The 16,871-nt window shown below is 39.5% G+C and overlaps 1 protein-coding gene across 1 annotated transcript; it reads right to left on the reverse strand.

Moving 5' to 3' along the window:
• Positions 1–13,188: 13,188 nt before the first annotated feature.
• On the reverse strand, positions 13,189–14,639 carry LOC109817519 (uncharacterized). The gene is made up of 3 exons (XM_020382784.3): positions 14,313–14,639; positions 13,994–14,115; positions 13,189–13,536 (listed from the first exon to the last, which is right to left on the reverse strand). The coding sequence occupies exons 1-3, from the start codon at positions 14,475–14,477 to the stop codon at positions 13,407–13,409; spliced, it is 417 nt and encodes a 138-aa protein (XP_020238373.1). The 5' UTR covers positions 14,478–14,639; the 3' UTR covers positions 13,189–13,406.
• Positions 14,640–16,871: the final 2,232 nt, after the last annotated feature.

Raw genomic sequence — 16,871 nt, forward strand, 5'->3', positions numbered from 1 at the left:
GCATGGTTTAAAGGTCCAAAATAACCTTTTTGAATATAACACTCCCCTCGTCCAATAATTCACCTTGGTAAGCCGGTTGCGTATTTAATTTCCAAATAAAACCTGGAACATACATTTGCATTGCTTGCAACATACCTGGTAACTTGTTGTACGACTCCTCCCAGTTTCCAAAGATATTCTCAATGGCATGTTGCTTGGCCAACCATCCCTTTCTGTAACTAATTGTATATAACCCATGGTGGACTTTGTAACGACCCGCCACGGTCTCTACACTTTGTGGAATCGCACTACAACTAGTTAACTAAGAGAATATTAAACTGGATAACACATACATACAGGCATAAATATAAAGATCGAAATAATTAAGTTTCTGTATATAAAATATAGCACCATATATGTACAGTCATCCCAAAATATTCCTTAGTGCCGGTCAAGCACTGACAAAAAAAATGTTACCCAGAATGGTAACTCAAAACACGAGACTCAGCTCCTCGTCTCACAACGATCATCTCTACTCCCAAGCTATCCCTGACCTGCTCCCATACCAAGTATGATCATCGCAGTTCCACCACATGGAAAACAGAAGGGTAAGCTAGAATTCAAAGATCAATAATACAAGTACAGAATAAAAATTCTATACTACACATGCATCCCAAATCCTGTCCCTAAGGAACCTTTCATCTCAATCAATCATTCATTCACCAAACATGAAGTCAAACACCACACTTCATCATATTAATAATCATGCAATGAATGCAACTCATGACAGATAGGCATACATATCAATCATCTAATGCGTCGTCACGCATACACCTAGGAGATCTCCATAACAATAGAGCTGTATAAGTGACATTCCATCCTACCGAAACCACCCCAACCGTTTTCACGCCCAATGCGCCCGCTCGGTCACAGCTAAACAGGATATATAATCCTCACTCGGGTTTACTCGGATGATGTCACTTACACACTTGGAAGTCCAGATCCACCGTCAGGTATAGCACAGCTGGGTACGGGCTTACCACGACCTTGGCATGCATTAACCAAGTCAATTGTGGAGTTCGCCCACCGACTATCCGCAAGGATCCACGCACCTTCCTGAGTACTTGGTTAAGGGAATAACCCTCGACCTCATACCCCGCTCCAACACTAGCTAAGGACTTAGAGGAGACTCACCCAACCCAGTGGCCTATCTGAGCACCACTCTCCCAAATCCAGTGGCCTCCCAGAGCACCACTCTCATATATTAGTGGCCTATCCAAGCACCACTCTCAAGAGACTCTATGTGAGCTCTTCCAGTTCGAAATATTTTTCCTCTCCTCAAGTCCTAGGCTAGACTCATGCCATAGGCATCACATGCAATCATGCATCATACATCATAATGGTCTGCCCACCATCATGATCAACAACCATACACATGTCATAAGACATCACATGCAATAATGCATCATACATCATAAATGGTCTACCTACCATTATGATCAATACATACCATATGAACGTATCATATTCAAACATTCATATATATCATCACAAAGCATACATATGAATCACACCTCACCATACATCATATATCATACATACATGATCTAAAACTTCAACTTTAAACATGCATAAGCATCAATTCATTCATAAATATATTCAAGCACAGTGCCGTCAACTCGCGCCTGGCCTAACACCAACCCAAGAGCTCTAAGCTCTTCCACGCCTGATACGCTCAACCTGCGTCCGGCCTAAAACTATTCAGAGAGTTCAAAATTCTCATCCAAACTAACAAATTCAGCCACATGCAAACAATCTAGCTTCCCTTACCTGAAGATTGGCTCAGATAGCCAAAGACTGAATCAAAAGTATAATTTCCCCTCGAGGCTCAACTCGAAACTTCAGTCCTCCCAAAACAAGTTTTCTAATCTGAAATTCAAGAAAAGACAGAAGGAGTTATTGATCTAGAGGAGAAAAGGAGTTAAACAGAGAAATTTGGGAGAGAAAGGAGCTCACTGACCCAGAGACCTTCTCTCTAAAACTTCTCTCTAGAACCATAACTCCTCACGGCCCCCCCTTCACCCCTATTTATAGGCAATCCGGAGTGGCCAGAACGGCCCGTACCGATACCGGAACGGCCCGTTCTGAACTCCCAGATCACGCACAAAATCCACGCCCAGAACGGCCCGTTCTGAAAACAGAACGGCCCGTTCCGGGACTCATCCAGAACGGCCCGTTCTCCCTCCGGAACAGCCCGTTCTCCCTCCGGAACGGCCCGTTCTCCTTCCTAGAACGGCCCGTTCTCCTTGCCGGAACGGCCCGTTCTCAACTACAATATGTAGTTCAATTCAGTAGTGTGGAACGGCCCGTTCCAGTTTGGGAACGGCCCGTTCTGGGCTACTGAATCAGCCTCTTTTTTTTTTTTTTTTTTTTTTTTTTTTTTTTTTTTACAATGTTACAATACTCCCCAACAAATAAGAATTTTCGTCCCCGAAAATAGGCTTACCTGAAAAGAGGAATGGATACTGTTCCTTGAACCGACTCTCTTCTTCCCAGGTTGTCTCACTAGTAGCTGCATCCCAAAGAATCTTCACTAAGCTAATAGACTTGCCTCGAAGCTCTTTCAACTTGTGATCAATTACAGCTACCGGTCTCTTCTCGTAAGTCAAGTTTTCTCTAACTTGCACCTCATCCATCTCTATCACGTGACTCGGGTCTCTGATGTACTTCCTCAACTGTGAAACGTGAAACACATCATGCAGGTTGGACAGAATCGGAGGTAACGCCAACTGATAAGCTACTGGACCTACACGACGAAGGATCTGATAAGGACCAATGAACTTCGGTGTGAGTTTCTTGGCCCTTACAGCCCTTCCCACTCCAGTAGTGGGTGTCACCCTGAGAAACACATGCTCTCCCTCCTCAAACTCTAGAGGTCTCCTCCTCTTATCAGCATAAGACTTTTGTCGATTCTGAGTAGCTCTCAACCTCTCCTGAATCTGTCTCACCATCTCAGTAGTCTGAAGAACTAACTCTGGACCAACCACTACTGACTCACCCTCCTGATACCAACATAATGGAGTCCTACACCTCCTGCCATATAGAGCCTCAAAAGGTGCCATGCCAATACTCGCATGATAACTATTATTATAGGTAAACTCTACCAATGGCAACACCTCCTCCCAGCTACCCAGATGGTCCAACACACAAGCTCTCAGAAGATCCTCAAGTGACTGAATTGTCCTTTCCGACTGACCATCTGTCTGTGGATGATAGGCGGAACTCAACCTCAATCTCGTTCCCAACGCCTGATGTAGAGTCTGCCAAAACCTTGAAGTAAACCTTGGATCTCTGTCAGAAATAATACTGGAAGGCACTCCATGCAGCCGTACTATCTCTCGGATATATAACTGTGCAAGCCTCTCCAAGGACCACCTCTTGTTGACAGGAAGAAAATGAGCACACTTTGTCAACCTATCAACAATCACCCAGATAGAGTCACTGTTCCTAGTTGTCCTAGGCAATCCAACCACAAAGTCCATAGTGACACTATCCCACTTCCACTCAGGAATCTCCATCAACTGTAAAACCCCTCCGGGCCTCTGATGCTCAATCTTCGCCTTCTGACAAGTCAAACAAGCGGCTACAAACTCTGCTATCTCCTTCTTCATACCAGGCCACCAAAAACTTTTCTTGATGTCTTGATACATCTTAGTCATACCAGGATGTATGCTAAGACGACTCATGTGTCCCTCCTCTAGAACAACTCTCCTCAACTCTGAATCACAAGACAGACAAATTCGACCTCTGAATCTTAGAATCCCATCAGTACCAAGCTCAAAACCAGCTGCCCTCTCAGTACCAAGTAATCCCAAAGTCCTTAACAACTCTGGATCCTGTAACTGTTTAGTTCCCACCTGCTTCAAGAACTCATTAGTTATGGTGATCATACCACAGCTAATGTGATCCTGAACAACCTCCACCTCTAGTCTCAAATCTCGGAACTGTTCAATCAACTCCAACTCCCTAATCATCATAGCCGACATGTGAATGGATTTCCTACTCAATGCATCAGCTACCACATTCGCCTTTCCAGGATGATACATCAACTGGAAATCGAAGTCCTTTAGAAATTCCATCCACCTCCTCTGCCTCATATTCAACTCTTTCTGATCAAACAGATATTTCAAACTCTTGTGATCACTGTATACACTGAATCTCGCACCATACAGATAGTGCCTCCACGACTTCAAGGCAAATACCACAGCTGCAAGCTCCAAATCATGAGTAGGATAATTTCTCTCATGGGTCTTCAGTTGCCTCGAAGCATATGCCACTACTCTCCCTCCCTGCATCAACACACAACCTAACCCCTGGTGAGAAGCATCACAGAACACATCAAAATGCTCACCAGTGTTAGGTAACACCAAAACTGGAGAAGTGGTTAACCGTCTCTTTAGTTCCTGAAAACTCTGCTCACAAGCGTCCGTCCAAACAAAAGGTTGATCTTTTCGAGTCAGTTGAGTCAAAGGCATTACTATTCGAGAAAAACCCTCAATGAACCTCCGATAGTAACCCGCCAACCCAAGAAAACTCCTAATCTCTGTAGCAGTCATCGGACGCTCCCACTGAATCACAGCCTCCACCTTGGCTGGATCTACTGCAATCCCCTCTGCCGATATCACATGCCCCAAAAATCTCACCTCGGACAACCAAAACTCACACTTGGACAGTTTGGCATACAACTGTCTCTCTCTTAACACCTCCAAAACCGACCTCAAATGCTCACGGTGATCCTCCAATGATCTAGAATACACCAAAATATCATCAATGAAGACCACCACAAATCTGTCCAAGAACGGTCTAAAGATCCTGTTCATGTAATCCATGAACACTGCTGGAGCATTAGTGACACCAAAAGGCATCACCACATACTCATAGTGACCATACCTAGTCCTAAAGGCAGTCTTCGGTATGTCACTCTCCTTCACCCTAATCTGGTGATATCCGGATCTCAAATCAATCTTTGAAAACACTGAAGCTCCCCTCAGCTGATCCATCAAATCATCAATCCTTGGAAGGGGATATTTATTCTTTATCGTTAATTTATTCAGCTGCCGATAATCAACACACAAACGGGCCCCACCATCTTTCTTCTTCACTAACAGTACCGGAGCACCCCAAGGAGAAACACTGGGCCTCACCATCTTTTTCTCCAACAAATCCTCAATTTGTGTCTTCAGCTCTACCAACTCAGCTGGAGCCATCCTATAAGGAGCCACTGATACCGGTCCTGCACCTGGTACCAGATCAATGCTAAACTCAACATCACGCCTGGGTGGCAATCCTGACACATCATCTGGAAACACCTCAGGAAATTCACTGACAATCTCGATCCCAGCGATAGCTCTCTCTGTCTCAATACTCAAAGTTGCAAACAACATGAAGCACTCAGCTCCATCCCTCATCAACTGCTCAGCCTGACCCGCTGATACCAACACCTCATCCTCCAACTGAGGAAACATCAACTCTCTCCGAGCACAATCTATAAGGATGTGATGGGCAGATAACCAATCCATCCCTAAGATTATGTCGATATCCACCATGGGCAACACAATCAGGTTCACTCGGAACCTCCTACCAGACACCTCTATCGGGCATCTCACACACATCTCCGACGTCACCACAGAAACTGAAGCCGGAGTAGACACAAACAAATCAACATGCAAGGAAGATACTGACAAACCCAATCTCTTCACACAATCAACAGAAATAAAAGAATGCGTGGCTCCAGAATCGAATAAAAATAAAACATCCTCACCTGCTGCCTTCCCCTTTCCCTTCACTAAGTCTGATGAAGTAGAAGCCTCTGCACCTGACAATGCAAACACTCTCCCCGCAGCTGTAGGTCTGGGTGGCCTCGGGGCACTCCCAGATGAAGTCGCCGGTGTCTGACAATCTCTAGAGATGTGGCCTGGCCTACCACATCTGAAGCAAACATTCCCCGGAAGGGAACAATCTCTCACCATATGTGCTCCTCCACATCGATAACACCGCATCGACTGTGCTCCGCCCTGAGGAGTAACAGGTCGAGGTCCCCTACTAACAGCTCCTCTCTGAGACTGTACAGGTCTGTCATAAGGTCCCCTCTGCTGGCCTCCCCTCCTGGACCCAGATGATCCCTCCTGAACTCTAGCAGCCTTGCCGCTGCTACCACCACTCTCCAAACTCTCAACAGTCTTTGCCTTCTCAACCAAGGCAGGAAACTCTACTATGGACATGGGGACTATAACCCTCTTCAGCTCGTGCCTCAATCCCTCCGCAAACTTTCTACATCTCCAAGCCTCAGATATGGCCTGAGAGTAGAAACGAGCTAGATGCTCAAACCTCATAGCATACTCAGAAACAGACAAGCTCCCCTGATGTAATCTCATGAACTCTGCCTCCTTAGCGTATCTAACGCTATTCGGGAAATATTTCTCCAAAAAGACCCTCCTGAAGCAATCCCAGTCAACAGGCACACCCCTGCTCTCTAACATCTGCCTGGTGCCTCTCCACCAGTACTTAGCCTCGCCCCCCAGCATGTAAACTGCATAAGCCAACTTTCTCTCATCAGAAGATCCTAAAACACTAAAAATCTTCTCCATATCCCTCAACCACTGATCCGCCACATCAGGATCTGAATCCCCTCTGAACTGAGGAGGCTGACATCCCCTGAACTCTGCTAAATCTCTCCCCTCCTGAGAGACCACCGGTCTAGCTGCATCAGCCGCAGCTCTAGCTGCCTCAGCCGCAGCTCTACCTGCCTCCATATGAGCAAAGTGAGCACTCTGCTGCTGCATCGCCATGGCTATCATCTCCATGGCCCTAGCAATCTGGTCATACTGGGGTCTCACCATACTACAAGAATTCAAACATCCTATTAGTAACATAATACCCCCACAATTCACCAAAGGCTAACACATATCAGAGATATGACACAACAGAAACCTAGAAGGATCACTCCCCACATAGTATCCTAAAAGACTCGACCGGCTCTGATACCATAAAAGTGTAACGACCCGCCACGGTCTCTACACTTTGTGGAATCGCACTACAACTAGTTAACTAAGAGAATATTAAACTGGATAACACATACATACAGGCATAAATATAAAGATCGAAATAATTAAGTTTCTGTATATAAAATATAGCACCATATATGTACAGTCATCCCAAAATATTCCTTAGTGCCGGTCAAGCACTGACAAAAAAAATGTTACCCAGAATGGTAACTCAAAACACGAGACTCAGCTCCTCGTCTCACAACGATCATCTCTACTCCCAAGCTATCCCTGACCTGCTCCCATACCAAGTATGATCATCGCAGTTCCACCACATGGAAAACAGAAGGGTAAGCTAGAATTCAAAGATCAATAATACAAGTACAGAATAAAAATTCTATACTACACATGCATCCCAAATCCTGTCCCTAAGGAACCTTTCATCTCAATCAATCATTCATTCACCAAACATGAAGTCAAACACCACACTTCATCATATTAATAATCATGCAATGAATGCAACTCATGACAGATAGGCATACATATCAATCATCTAATGCGTCGTCACGCATACACCTAGGAGATCTCCATAACAATAGAGCTGTATAAGTGACATTCCATCCTACCGAAACCACCCCAACCGTTTTCACGCCCAATGCGCCCGCTCGGTCACAGCTAAACAGGATATATAATCCTCACTCGGGTTTACTCGGATGATGTCACTTACACACTTGGAAGTCCAGATCCACCGTCAGGTATAGCACAGCTGGGTACGGGCTTACCACGACCTTGGCATGCATTAACCAAGTCAATTGTGGAGTTCGCCCACCGACTATCCGCAAGGATCCACGCACCTTCCTGAGTACTTGGTTAAGGGAATAACCCTCGACCTCATACCCCGCTCCAACACTAGCTAAGGACTTAGAGGAGACTCACCCAACCCAGTGGCCTATCTGAGCACCACTCTCCCAAATCCAGTGGCCTCCTAGAGCACCACTCTCATATATTAGTGGCCTATCCAAGCACCACTCTCAAGAGACTCTATGTGAGCTCTTCCAGTTCGAAATATTTTTCCTCTCCTCAAGTCCTAGGCTAGACTCATGCCATAGGCATCACATGCAATCATGCATCATACATCATAATGGTCTGCCCACCATCATGATCAACAACCATACACATGTCATAAGACATCACATGCAATAATGCATCATACATCATAAATGGTCTACCTACCATTATGATCAATACATACCATATGAACGTATCATATTCAAACATTCATATATATCATCACAAAGCATACATATGAATCACACCTCACCATACATCATATATCATACATACATGATCTAAAACTTCAACTTTAAACATGCATAAGCATCAATTCATTCATAAATATATTCAAGCACAGTGCCGTCAACTCGCGCCTGGCCTAACACCAACCCAAGAGCTCTAAGCTCTTCCACGCCTGATACGCTCAACCTGCGTCCGGCCTAAAACTATTCAGAGAGTTCAAAATTCTCATCCAAACTAACAAATTCAGCCACATGCAAACAATCTAGCTTCCCTTACCTGAAGATTGGCTCAGATAGCCAAAGACTGAATCAAAAGTATAATTTCCCCTCGAGGCTCAACTCGAAACTTCAGTCCTCCCAAAACAAGTTTTCTAATCTGAAATTCAAGAAAAGACAGAAGGAGTTATTGATCTAGAGGAGAAAAGGAGTTAAACAGAGAAATTTGGGAGAGAAAGGAGCTCACTGACCCAGAGACCTTCTCTCTAAAACTTCTCTCTAGAACCATAACTCCTCACGGCCCCCCCTTCACCCCTATTTATAGGCAATCCGGAGTGGCTAGAACGGCCTGTACCGATACCAGAACGGCCCGTTCTGAACTCCCAGATCACGCACAAAATCCACGCCCAGAACGGCCCGTTCTGAAAACAGAACGGCCCGTTCCGGGACTCATCCAGAACGGCCCGTTCTCCCTCCGGAACAGCCCGTTCTCCCTCCGGAACGGCCCGTTCTCCTTCCTAGAACGGCCCGTTCTCCTTGCCGGAACGGCCCGTTCTCAACTACAATATGTAGTTCAATTCAGTAGTGTGGAACGGCCCGTTCCAGTTTGGGAACGGCCCGTTCTGGGCTACTGAATCAGCCTCTTTTTTTTTTTTTTTTTTTTTTTTTTTTACAATGTTACAGACTTGATGTGGGCTATGATGGCTGAAATGGATGCCGATGGATCAACCTCAATAATTTCACCAATGCTTTGAGCAATCATTTGTGATCCCAATTTATTATGATCTTGGGAGATAAGTGGGGAAACACATGTGTGGGGGCCCTCAAGGATCATGATTTCCCAATGTTGTTCCCTGGTGCGCAATATACCACGACATCTCCAGGCACAGTCGCGGTGAACGCATTCCATAACAAGCCTACTACTGCTTGAGTTTTTAACCTTGTAAGTGCAATGGTTGACAATGTGAAATCTATTTATGGCGTCCTGCATTTGTTCTTTTGTTTGGAAGCGTTGGCCAACAAATAGTGTTCCAGGTGGATACACAACCATATCATGCTCCAACAAATGGCTATACTCAATGTCTTGTTGGATTTCATTGGGAAACTCTAAAAAGTGTGGAGGTGGGTTGTATATGGCTACTGGTTGTGGTTGTAATGGTGGATTATTTGGAATTGGGAGGGTTTCTTCATCATCATCTTCATGTGCAGAGAGAATTTCGTCTTTGTCCTCACTAAAAGGATCAAAGACATTTTCTGTTGGGAGACCAACAACAACATCATCTTCAATGTTGGTTTCAACATTGGGTTGAGAAGCAGAAGGTGTAGCTTGCTCAAATGGCTGAGAATGTATTTGATTAAGGTCCATGATTGGACCACTTAAAAGCTGTGTGTATGACTTAATTAATGTCGTAGTTCGAGGGGATATCATAAGAAGGGCCAAATGGGTTAGTGTTCTGGTAACTTTGATAAATTTCGTAAGGTGAACGTGAAGGCAAAATTTGTGGTGCATGTGATTCAACTGTAGTAAATGTAGCATATAATTCAATACCTGATTGAAGTTGATTAGAATCGTGAACATTGAAAAGTGCCTCAACGTCTTCATCATCCGTCAACTCAACACAGGTATAGTTACTAACCCCTGGGCCAAGTCTAATAGGGTACCGAAAATGTATGCTAGCCACCCTCTCAGAATCTTGTCGATGTAGCTTTGTGTGGATGACTCTTTGAAGCCTTTCTAGAGTAATTCCTCTCTTGATACGAACTAATTTTGCAGATGGAGAGGAGAAGGTGATTCCTTCATTCGGACATTAGTTAATGGAACCATCAGAATGAACAATAACGTAAATTGAAGAAGCCATTTTATGAAAGGTTTAAAGGAAAAGAACGTGATTCTAAGAGAGTAATTCAAAAGGGGTAGATGGAAGGAATAAAGAAGAGAAGGTGAGTTGAAATCGCATGAAAAAAATGAAGGGAAAAGGGCCTATTTATAGAAAAAACCTCCGTTTTTACTGTTTGCCCAGAATGGGCCGTTCCAAAACCAGAACGGCCCGTTCCAAAACACTTTTTATTTCGTTAAACAGCTCCTGGAACGGGCCGTTCCAAGGCCGTTCCACGTTCAAAAAAATGTGCAAATTTCTATTTTGGAACGGGTTGTTCTAAAACAAGAACGGTCTGTTCCAGGTTAAAAAAGATAACTACAAAAATTCTTTAAAACGGGTCGTTTCATGGGTCTATTTTTCGGTTAATTCTTAATTCTGGAACGGCCCGTTTTAATCTCGTTTTAATTTCAAAAAATGACTCTATGGCTTTAAGCAGAACGACCCGTTCTGCTTTCGGAACGGGACGTTCCACTTCCAAAATCTGCCCAAAATTCCCTACAAACACGAGAAAAAAAATATATTAAACTAACTCAGAATTCGGTTCCCCGAGAACTGAATTCTGAGTGAAAAAAACAAAAAAAAAATAATACTTTGAAGTTCAGAATTCGAGCTTGCACAGTAAATAGTTCTAGTGTGGTAAATAAACCTGCAGAGTTATTAATCTTTTAATTTTTCTTTTAATAAATATTATTTTGGTAAAAAATTCCCCATTTGTTTTTGTAACAAATTATAATCATAGGATACAAGTATATATAGAACAAGTTTACTTACCATTAAATTTTAAAAATTGCAAATTTGTTCGGTGATATACGTGTCTAGCATGTCAGTGTCAAAGTCCCTGTGACTGTGTTCACATCAATGCATGATATCTAAGTGATAGCTAAACAGATAACAGATTGCATAGACTTTAGGCAGAGTTGAATTATTTTAATTAGAATAAAACGACAAAGAAACCCAACAAGATATTTTAAAAAATTCTTGAGGGAGCCATACCTTCCCCTTGTTGAAAAAGTAGTTCCTGCCCACTGTTTCTTTCCCCATCATTTGTTTCCCTTCCAAATTAACTTGGTCTTTTTCCCATCATACACTTCTTAAACAAAAACCATTTATTTTCCTTTTATCATTTTTGGATGAGTGGCTCTCAGGAATTCACGAAGATTAAGAAAGGTCTCAGGACTTTAAAAATACTTAAAAACAATCCATTAACAAATTTCTCGATTCGACGACGGAATATAAAATCAAGTTCTTATGAAATATGAGCCATAACCAACTTTCATTGACTTTCCATTTTATAATATAATACAAGTATTTTCTTATTTAAGTGCTCTTAACATGAATTTTTTTCTTTTGCAATGGGTTTTTGGTACTTAATAAAAGAAAATATAAACATTACATATTCATAAAACATTCTGAAAAATATTAATGAAAAAAATAGGTTTTTAGTCCTACTAGAGTTTTTGAAATTTGATTTTACTTTCTTAATTTTTGAATTATTTCAATTATTTTAATTTAAAAATACACTATTTTTAATCTTTAAAGTGATTTAAATGATATTTAAAAAAATTATAAAGCGTTACCCAATATGTTAGAATAGTGGATTAAGCCTAACTCAACCCTACAAAACCGGCATGTAAGGTGAGGGGTTGCTTTCCACTTATATACTATTCAATTGCCTAATCTCTAGTCGATGTGGGACTTGGGTTTTTCCCAATACACCCCTCACGTCCAGCACTATTGGGCTTGATACGTGGATAAATGGTGGGTGATCCTTTTTAATGATCTAGGATAGGCGGGACTTGGGTTTTTTCCCAATACACCCCCTCATTCCTATGGCACATGCATCAATGGTGGGTGACCCTTTTAAAGTGGATCTAAAAGGCTCTGATACCATGTTAGAATAGTGGATTAAGCCTAACTCAACCCTACAAAACCGGCTTGTAAGGCGAGGGTTGCTTTCCACTTATATACTATTCAATTGCCTAATCTCTAGTCGATGTGGGACTTGGGTTTTTCCCAATACACCCCCTCACGTCCAGCACTATTGGGCTTGTTACGTGGATAAATGGTGGGTGGCCCTTTTTTAATGATCTAGGATAGGCGGGACTTGGATTTTTTCCCAATACACCCCCTCATGCCTATGGCACATGCATCAATGGTGGGTGACCCATTTAAAGTGGATCTAAAAGGCTCTGATACCATGTTAGAATAGTGGATTAAGCCTAACTCAACCCTACAAAACCGGCTTGTAAGGTGAGGGTTGCTTTTCACTTATATACTATTCAATTGCCTAATCTCTAGTCGATGTGGGACTTGGGTTTTTCCCAATACACCCCCTCACGTCCAGCACTATTGGGCTTGGTACGTGGATAAATGGTGGGTAACCCTTTTTAATGATCTAGGATAGGCGGGACTTGGGTTTTTTCCCAATACAATAAATTACTTTAAGGACTAAAAATGACGTATTTTCATATTAGAAGATAAAAAATATAACAACATTTTAGGAATTATAACCATACTTGAGAAACTTTAAAGAGATAAAAATATATGTTATTCTAATATTAATTATTTATAATAAGTGTGAAATTCTTTTTTGACAACCGTCGACCATAAAGTTATTATCAGTAACCATATTTTTTTTATTTTTGGCCCATGAGGACACAAGGTCACTGATAATATAGCTATAATTGTCTGATCCACAGGCAAATTCTTTGCTTTGTGAGTTATACATAATTAATTCCCTTTCTTTTATGAGATTCTGATGTGCAAGCAACTATATGAACAGACTGAAAAGAAAAACCAATTAAGAAAAAGCATCACCACTGTCAATTTGTACAACTTGCATGAAAAATGTGCTGAAGACAGCACATGTTCTATTTGATTCACCAGTTACAGCATATTTTTGTGCTATTATTCCTGTCTCATACATCTTAGCACTGCATGCAACTCTGTTAAGGCCTTTGAGTGTGACAAAAGCCTGATTGGTTTGGAATTGGTTAAAGCCATTTGTTGCAGTTTAAATCCTCTTGTGGACGAAGAACACCTTTAGCTAAGTGATTGATTTCTTCTCCTTTAACTATCTGGAGCCAACTTTGTTGTTGTATAAGATTCATGATTTCAACATCCCTGAGCACAACAAATTCCCGGTAATCAGATAAGTATCCAAAGTACTAAAAGAAATATCAGCAACATCATTGACGTTGTTTTTATTATCGGATAAAAATCATAAATTTTGATATATAAATTTTATTATTGAATCAAGAAAGATTTAGAATCTATTTGAATACAAGTTTAAAAGCACTTTTAAGAATTTTTTCATTAAAAAATATTCATTATTTTTAATAAAAAATTCTTTAAAATGTTTTTAATTTGTAACCAAACAATTTTTTATAAAATAAAGTATAAAACCAAAAAAATTTATCATTTCTAATGAATTTTGGTTAATAGTAAAACCATATTAGAAAGAGATCATAGCCTAACATTCCTTAAGAACTAATTTGGACTTCAATAGCTTCTCTCTCCTTACTTTTTTTTATAAGGTTATATTAGAGAGTTAAGTACTAGGTTGGGTAAGATTTTGTACCTTGGATGATGGGTTGGCTTCGGAATTCGTTGATAACGAGGTCCTTCATCGTACCCTTCACAAATTATTTCTCCACTCTCATCTTCATAACAAAGTATGCCCTGAGATTGGTCCTCATAAATCTGTTTACAAGCAAAATAGGCATCAATTAACAAAAAGTTCCTAAATAAACTCAATCTAATTCTAACCATATGGGACTTGTTAAAGGTAGAGTTCTTGTTTACTAATTAATCATAAATAAATAAATAAATAAAAGCATAGCATATGGAAGCAGGAGTATTAATAGCATAAAAGAAAGATAATAAGATATTGGATTGACCTTGTTCTTGATGGATGCTGTGATTCTGAGTACTACTGGACCAACTGGTGCCTTTTTCTGCGGGACAGAGCTTCGTTTGGAGATCAACTCTTTGTTTGCATATTTCAGAAATGAACCATATTTCTGAAGTGAGATTTGAGTTGAACAATTACTGTTAACAGCCATCAATTCTAATTCTTCAAGAACATGAAGGAGAAGGAGAATAAGGAGAAGAAAAGGAATAAAAGTGCTGATGGATGGCTTATTGATATATAGTAATAATACAATGATCACATCACAAAATCAATTAGTTTTAATTAACAGTGAGCATCGGTTTGGTGGACTTTGCTCATATAATAATTCCAATTATTGATGGCCAATGTCTTGTCACCATGTATTAATATATTACTAGATGAAAGTTGCATCCTCACGTCTTTAACAATGATCTTTATACACATAATCCATTCGTTTTTCTATCTAATCACCTCATGTTATTTATAATCTTTTACTTATGCATCCTTTTATATTATTTCTCGCCAATTAGATATATTAGATTCATCTCACATTAATTAATGATAACAAATAGTAATTATCATTGAACTTAGTGAGACACATGTATCAAACTAGTTGTGTATATGAATTTCATATACGACTAAAATAATGTGCATAAATGAGGGGTAATATCCTATACGCTAGTTTTAAGTGTAAGTCCAAATTTTAGGTCTTATTTCTTGTCTTCTTTTGCCGGTGCATGCGGATCACACGATTCGTTGGCCTTGGTAGGATTTTTTCTGTACGATCATAAAAGAAAGGATACTAACCTTTCTGGAAGTTCTACTGTAGGACTCATAATTTCAATAAAAGGCGTCATCTCTGTATTATTTATTACTGAACACGTAAATTAATTAGGGTGAGTTATATTATAGTTTAATTAATACTGTAGTAGTGATCTTATCAAAGTCCAACAGGTAAGGTGACATTAATAAACTTGGTATTGTTTCATTTATGGTAATGTTTAAAAGCAATACACAATTTCATTTCCACTTCTTGTACAGAAATTCATAGAGGAACAGATTATCTTGAAAGAAACAAAACAACTAAACCAGGTATTTCACACACACACACACACATATATATATATATATATATATATATATATATATATATATATATATATATATATATATATAACCAGACAAGGTTATAAAGAAATTCATCAATGAAAAGTATGACCAAATCAAATGAAATTAATAAAATTGGGAGAGATACACAAGTGAAAATTAAATATATAATAATCGATCATTAGGTCAACCTAATAACAATAGTTAGAATAGTATAAATAAAATTTTAGGTTTAAATTTTGTAGTCATTTTATATATTAAAAAAGAGTAAAACATCTATTTTAAAAATTTATAAAATTTTTCAGAAATGTCAAATACTAACATGGGATATAACTAACGATTATAGATAATATTTAAATAGTGGTCATTTAACTTTTTAATAAATAAAAAATAATTAAAATAATTATATAAAAAATAAAAAATAATAATAATAGTTCCAATTTTAGAATAATGAAAATTATTAAAAAAAATACAGAAACTAAAATTAAAACTTACTAAATTTGTAGGAAGTAAAAACTATTTAAGTCTATTTAATATTAATATAATAGTATACTTACCACACCACATCACTGCTCAAGACATCAAAATGAGATGTGAAGAAGTTCCTCTTATAAGTGAAGAGGAATCCTTAAAGTAACAATTGGGTTCGGCATCATTACGAGGGGTAATGGGCAGTGCATTTGATGTAAATCAATTTTGTTATGTCAACAATATTATTAGTTAATAATTAATATAATGTGTATATTAAAATTTCATCTTTTATCATACAAAGTTATATGAGGAGGCTAATCTAATATCAAACCATTAGTGATGAAATCAAGCTGAGGCATAGAATTAGGATTGCTTCACGTTCTTCTTTCGATCTTTATTAATGGTTCCAAAATTTGTAAAGAAGACTTCAAATAGTAGGAAGGAGAGAATGGAAAGGTGGAGCCAACTTCATTAAAGGATGAGTTAAGAAGTGTTGATTTTGCTACAAAAAAGAAGTTTTTTTTTTTTTTTAATGAAAGATCTTAAGAAGTCACACTCTTCTAGAGAGATTCAAGACTTTTGAATAGAGAATCAAAATAATTTTTCTCATAAAATGCTCAAAAGTGACATCCAAGTACAAAGCAAAGTTATATATATATATATATATATATATATATATATATATATATTAACCTATAGCATATGGAACAAGCTAAGAAACCAAGGTAATTGACTAACCTATGGTGAATGACACCCCAATTTGAATTCAAATTCAAATTCTAGGCACCAAAATCCACATATGTAAGAGCCATGTGCCATGTACTCCCATATGATCTAGACCTAATCTAACCTACAAGAATTTATCACGTGGTAAGTGTGAATGGTGTGACTAGTGTATGGTGCATGTGACTAAACAAAATTGTGTAGCCTATAGTAAGATGTAGAATACACACTAATGTGGATATCCCATTTATGAAAACATAGGCTT

This window comes from Cajanus cajan, chromosome 5 (genome assembly GCF_000230855.2).
Source record: "Cajanus cajan strain Asha chromosome 5, NIPB_CcT2T_4, whole genome shotgun sequence".
NCBI classification, from domain to species: domain Eukaryota; kingdom Viridiplantae; phylum Streptophyta; class Magnoliopsida; order Fabales; family Fabaceae; genus Cajanus; species Cajanus cajan.

What these genes read in the sequence shown, in the direction of transcription:
- LOC109817519 (XM_020382784.3), bottom strand. Translation starts at nt 14,477, where the DNA reads ATGGCTGTTAACAGTAATTGTTCAACTCAAATCTCACTTCAGAAATAT. An exon ending in CAGCATCCATCAAGAACAAG is followed by an intron (nt 14,116 to 14,312) that starts GTCAATCCAATA and finishes GCTTGTAAACAG; the next exon opens with ATTTATGAGGACCAATCTCA. An exon ending in AAGCCAACCCATCATCCAAG is followed by an intron (nt 13,537 to 13,993) that starts GTACAAAATCTT and finishes TGTTGTGCTCAG; the next exon opens with GGATGTTGAAATCATGAATC.